The 6,055-nt window shown below is 40.8% G+C and overlaps 1 protein-coding gene across 1 annotated transcript; it reads right to left on the bottom strand.

Annotated features, from left to right (window-relative positions):
- Window positions 1–2,779: 2,779 nt before the first annotated feature.
- On the bottom strand, window positions 2,780–5,590 carry purba (purine-rich element binding protein Ba). Its single transcript, XM_060907410.1, has one exon. The coding sequence runs from the start codon at window positions 5,546–5,548 to the stop codon at window positions 4,619–4,621; it is 930 nt and encodes a 309-aa protein (XP_060763393.1). The 5' UTR covers window positions 5,549–5,590; the 3' UTR covers window positions 2,780–4,618.
- Window positions 5,591–6,055: the final 465 nt, after the last annotated feature.

The following is a 6,055-nucleotide window of genomic DNA, read 5'->3' as shown; positions in this document are numbered from 1 at the left end:
CACAGATGGGATAAGGTTCTCATGCTGGAATGCAGTGTTTTCCTTTCTCCAAACATAACGCTTCTCATTTAAACCAAAAAGTACTATTATGGTCTCATCTGTCCACAAAACATTTTCCAATAGCCTTCTGGCTTGTCCACGTGATCTTTAGCAAACTGCAGATGAGCAGCAATGTTCTTTTTGGAGAGCAGTGGCTTTCTCCTTGCAACCCTGCCATGCACAACATTGTTGTTCAGTGTTCTCCTGATGGTGGACTCATGAACATTAACATTAGCCAATGTGAGAGAGGCCTTCAGTTACTTAGAAGTTACCCTGGGGTCCTTTGTGACCTCGCCGACTATTACACGCCTTGCTCTTGGAGTGATCTTTGTTGGTCGACCACTCCTGGGGAGGGTAACAATGGTCTTGAATTTCCTCCATTTGTACACAATCTGTCTGACTGCGGATTGATGGAGTCCAAACTCTTTAGAGATGGTTTTGTAACCTTTTCCAGCCTGATGAGCATCAACAACGCTTTTTCTGAGGTCCTCAGAAATCTCCTTTGTTTGTGCCATGATACACTTCCACAAACGTGTTGTGAAGATCAGACTTTGATAGATCCCTGTTCTTTAAATAAAACAAGGTGCCCACTCACACCTGATTGTCATCCCATTGATTGAAAACACCTGACTCTCATTTCACCTTCCAATTAACTGCTAATCCTAGAGGTTCACATACTTTTGCCACTCACAGATATGTAATATTGGATCATTTTCCTCAATAAATAAATTACCAAGTATAATATGTTTGTCTCATTTGTTTAACTGGGTTCTCTTTATCTACTTTTAGGACTTGTGTGAAAATCTGATGACGTTTTAGATCATATTTATGCATAAATATAGAAAATTCTAAAGGGTTCACAAACTTTCAAGCACCACTGTATGTGTCTTGTGTGTATATCTTCCCAGGATAGGCTCTGGATCCAGTGCAACCCCAACCAGGATATGGCTTTTTTTCTTTACTGAAGACAAAATAGTGAATTAATTAATGGACAATTTCTTAAATGGACACTCTGACCAAGAACAACAACAAAAAAAACGACAAATTGAGACTAGCCTTATATCAAATAAGGAACATATGAAAGGTATTTCTGGTGATGCTTCTTGGCGATAGATATGCATTTATAAGAACTCCAACTGCTTTGGGTGGGCAGGTTGTTTCATTGTTTTGATAGCTGATTCACTAGCTAAGGCAAAAGGAATGATTAATGGTACAGGAAGCTACAGAACTGACTCACACACTCATGAGTGCTTTATCATGGTCAGTATTGAGGTGGGTCCAGAGCCTATCCTGGGAATACTGGATGTGAGGCAAGAATACACCCTGGATAGGACCATGAACACCATAAACACACGCAGTGGCAATTTATATCTTAGTCAACGTGGTGTGATTTTTGGGAGGAAACCAGAGAACCAGGAGCAAAACCAGATGGACAGAGAGAACAGGCATAGCAACTCAGTTCCTCTTTAAAATGTTCTGCAGTGGGTGTGATTGTCATTGCGATGTCTCAAAATGAAAACTCTGCCCTTACATTTAACAATTATTCACTGAAGGTGAAGTGAATATTAGTGATTATTATTCATACAGGACACTTTTTCGATGGAATAAAAAACGTGTTCTATTCCCTTCTAGCATGTTTCATTCATTTGGTGTGATAGCATGCAATATTGTTAGCATATCACTTATCGTACGTGTATTACGTCACTCTACCCAATGGAGAATGAGTGTTGAATATGGTTTACGATACTGCATGGTTGTCAAGACAACATGACATCACACATCGGAGATGTAAAACTTCTGCGCTAGTGAGCGACTGTGACAATTTGTAAAGAAACATGGCCACCAGGTTTGCTTTGTTAAATACGGAAGATTTTGAGGGAATTTTGAAAGAGAAAGACGCGTCAAACACCTGAAAGGAATGTGTATGTATAATAATAATATTGGCTGGCTTTTTTCATGGTATATCAGATACATTCCATTCAGCTACTTGTCTTCAACTCGTTCAATATCATGCTAGCTGAATGGAATGTATCTGATATACCATGAAAAAAAGCCAGCCTATATTATTTAAATAATAACCAAGATGAACCAATATTCACTGAGCCAGATAATTGTTTTAGTATAAATACACAGGTGATTATTTTTTTTAAATCATAATTTTAAAAAATCATTTATTTCAAGCTTCAAAAGCAAAATGCAAACGTAATATAAAAGCATGGCGTAGACTTGTCACTTATCTATGCCGACTCACATAAAATCCTTTGTTTTGAAATCAATAAAATAAATCACAATCCCACCTTACCTTTGAATAGTTGTAGACCAAACTTCGTAGCATCTTTAGTGCTTTTAGGAAAAGCATTTTCTTTCATCATTTGTAATTCTTCCTCACTTACGGTGACAAAGCGATTGGCCGCCATTTTGCCGAGTCGCTCGAGGTGATTGGTCGAGAAATTTGGACTATTTCTTGATAATCAGAGCACCCGATTTCCTATAATCAGCTCCATATTCATACTAATTAAAATCAGCACATACAATTTTCTATAATCATCTCCTTATATTTAAACTAATTAAAAGTCTTTTAAGTCGCTATCTTGGCCAGGACTCCCTGGAAGACGAGATATTGTATCTCAATGGGACCTTCCTGGTAAAACATGAGATAAATTAAAAAAAAAAGTATTTACTAATCTAGAAAATCCAAAAGGGTGGTACTGTACATAAAACAGACCTCAAACAAGCATCGTTTCATCAGCAAAGAAATTTTATTTGTCGTTGAAAGGAAGATGGTGGAGTGTTACAGCAGAATGATGTTGACTAAACAGCTGCCTTTTTCATGGGACATGATACAGAAAAGACCTAAACTGAAAGCAAAACCGAAAAAGTGATTTTAAAAGTAGTAGGAGAAAATTGCTATTGCTCCCAGGTGGTGTACATGAGAAGGATTTTAAACCAAAAACCTGCAGAAAGAGTTCACACATTGAGGTTCTGTGTGACTAATATCACAGTTCGTAAATTCTGCTTGTTCTTCGAGAGATAAAATGAAATGTTTAACAATACAGCATACAGTGATCGAAACAGGTACAAAAAAAAAAAGATCAGACATGGTGGTTGTAAACTGTAACAGACATACTTTAAAATGTCAAAATCTCAAGGAAAAGAGATGGAGACTGATAAGAGGCTGATAGGCTGTTCTGGGAGATTATTGATGTCTAATACATATTCAGATACAAATAATACAAAAGGCTAAAAGAAACATTTGTCTTGAGAAGGGATATGTTTGTAAAAGTCAAATTGTATAGAGAAAAGTTACAAAGCATCTTAAATACCGTTTATGTTCTTATGGCCTCGTCAATAAGGACCATGTGAAAAATTAAGGAGGAAAAAAAAAAAAAAAACAGAAGAAATATCCCACCGGATAATTGCATCCAAGATTTGTTTAAATAAGCCTGTTATAATTGAATCAATTCTATATCCCTATATATAAATATATTTCTATATATCTGTATTTTATGTTTAAAAATAAGTCTTTAACCCCTCTTGGGTGAGTTATGTTGAATCTAAGGATTTTTTTTTTTTTTAATTTTCAATTCACTAAATTCTAATCGGACAGTCAGACAGACAGACAGACACCGAATCTCCGTTGCTTCTTGCGGAGGTTTAAAACAGTTTTAATTGATTTTAAAAATAACTCCGTATGTGCTAATTTTTACGATTTACGAGCAAAGTGTCAAAGTACGAGTATCTTTTTAGGATAATAGTGGCTGTGTGCTTTGTCAACCTTCGATTTAACCATCTCTGTACGAATGAGTTATAATAATTTAGTATGTACATTCAACTGGTTTTGTAGTTACTTTACATAATAATAATAATAATAGTAATAATAATAATAATAATAATAAATGTTTAAGGGGGGTTGGTGAAATGTTTTATAGCACCTTTTTTTGTCAATGGTCCACGTAATGTGTCTGTATATACTGCAAAATGTCCAAGTTTCTGCTTGAACCTTTGAAATTAAATCGTAGCCCAGAAACCGGAGCCAAAATTACAGAAATCCATCACCAGAGACCTGAAACAAAGGTGAGAAAAATCCATGAAACAAACAAACTTCCTAAATAAGCTTGTTGTGAATTTGCTGGTCTTCTGTCTGTTATGGCAATGCATACTGTAAATAACCTCAAGAAGTAACACTGTATGCTCACATTGTGTTCATAAGCACATTAAGGTTTTTTTTTTGGTTGGTTGGTTGGTTTAATTATGTCTTTTCTTACATGCCATTTAAAACAGGTCTGCACCAAAAAAGGAGTTTTTCATCAATAACTAGGCCTAGTGCAGCTAGCTAGAGAAAAGTCGCTTAGCTTAGCTAGCTCTGTGTACACTTGACAGGTTTTTAGCTTAGCTTAGCTAGCTCTGTGTATACTTTACAGGTTTATTCTTGTTTTGTTATTACGCCATATTTGTCAGTCACACAACTTTATTCGTGATAGGTGTTTTAGTATTAAAGTTCATCATGCACATCCTTTCCAAGTTGTCAAACGCGTCGGAGGGACACAAACAGCCCGGTCCTGGGGGCTCCGACTCCAGATCAGTCGTCGTCCACGTCGTCTCCTTCGGACTCTTCGTCCGCTCTCCGCTCGTACATTTTATCTCTCTGCCTCTCCTGGATCTCCTTCATCTCCTCGGCGTAGCGGCAGAAAGCTCCGCCGAACTTGCTCCAGGCTTTAAACGGCACCGTGATCGAGTTCCGGTAGCTGGGCTTCACCTCGCTGACCCGCAGAAACACGCCGTACTTGTTGGCGCCAACGTCGAAGAAGAAGCGCTTCGAGTCCACGGTGATGGACGTGCCCTCGGGCAGCTCGCTGTAACCGCCGGCGCTGCCGCATCCAGGCCCGGCGAGCTCGTCGTCATCGCCGCCGTAGTCGTCTATCAGCTTGGCCAAAGCGTCGCGGAACTCGATTAGTCCCTGAGCCGGGAGGGCGATGGTTTGTCCGGACTGCATGGCCGCCCCTGGGACCACTCCCCCTCCGATCCCAAATCCCGCGCCGCGGTTGACGGTCTGCCGGATCCTCAGGAACCTCCCGCGCTGGTTCTCCTTCAGATCGAGGTAGTATTTACGGTTTTCCCTCACCAAGAACTCGCTCTTCAAGGCCCGTCTTGGACCGCCGTCCTCCCCGCCTGAGGACTGCGCAATCTGCTCCGGGGTGCTAGGCCCGAGCTGGGCGTAGTGCTCAATGAAGTCACCCAAGTAGTCGCGGAATTCCGCCGCCACCGACATAGACAGCGTGAGCCGACTTTTCGAGCCGCCGGCGCCGACCTCAGCGATCTTCACGAACCGGCCTTTGGAGTTCTGCTTCACGTCCAAGTAGAAACGCTTGTTCTGGATGTCTAGGCGTTTGGAGGCCAGCTCCTGGGTCTCTTCTTGATCCCGCTGGAAATGAGGGAACCCGCTGCCTCCTCCACCACCGCTGCTACCACCGCGCTCACTCCCACTATCCCCATCCGCCATCTTCACCATCACCAGCAGCTGCTTCTCTGCGTTCGAGCACCCTAACGCTGAGTCATTTTTCCCACCCGTATACCGACCAAACCCCGCCTCCTACCCTACTTCTCGTTTAAGATGGTACATTTGTTGGGAAAATAATTGATAAAGCGCAAAACAATAATAATATTCATTGTGATCTGGTTAAACGCGGTTGTAAGCTTTTATTATGACCACTATTAAGTTTTTTAGATGCGCGAAAATTTACCAAGCATGCCTCGGTTATGTGAATGACATCTCAATTGTCCAATCAGTGAGCGCTTACATAAAATGTAAACCAATCCTAGAAAAGGAGGTGGGGTTAGTCCGAATACGGGTGGGAGACACGACCTCAGCTCAGCGTAGTTTCCCTATAACTCGATTGGACAAGGAACTTGTCCATTAAGGCAGCCCTACATAGCTTTCTTATTGGTCTATTTCCGACGTCACTCAAACTCGTAGTCCCGCCTCACTACACTCGTTCTTTTGTCAGTGCTTGCTGAC

This window comes from Neoarius graeffei, chromosome 24 (assembly GCF_027579695.1).
Source record: "Neoarius graeffei isolate fNeoGra1 chromosome 24, fNeoGra1.pri, whole genome shotgun sequence".
In the NCBI taxonomy this organism is placed as follows: Eukaryota; Metazoa; Chordata; class Actinopteri; order Siluriformes; family Ariidae; genus Neoarius; species Neoarius graeffei.
The sequence above is the reverse complement of the archived record's forward strand: the minus strand, read 5'-3'. Positions and strand labels throughout refer to the sequence as shown.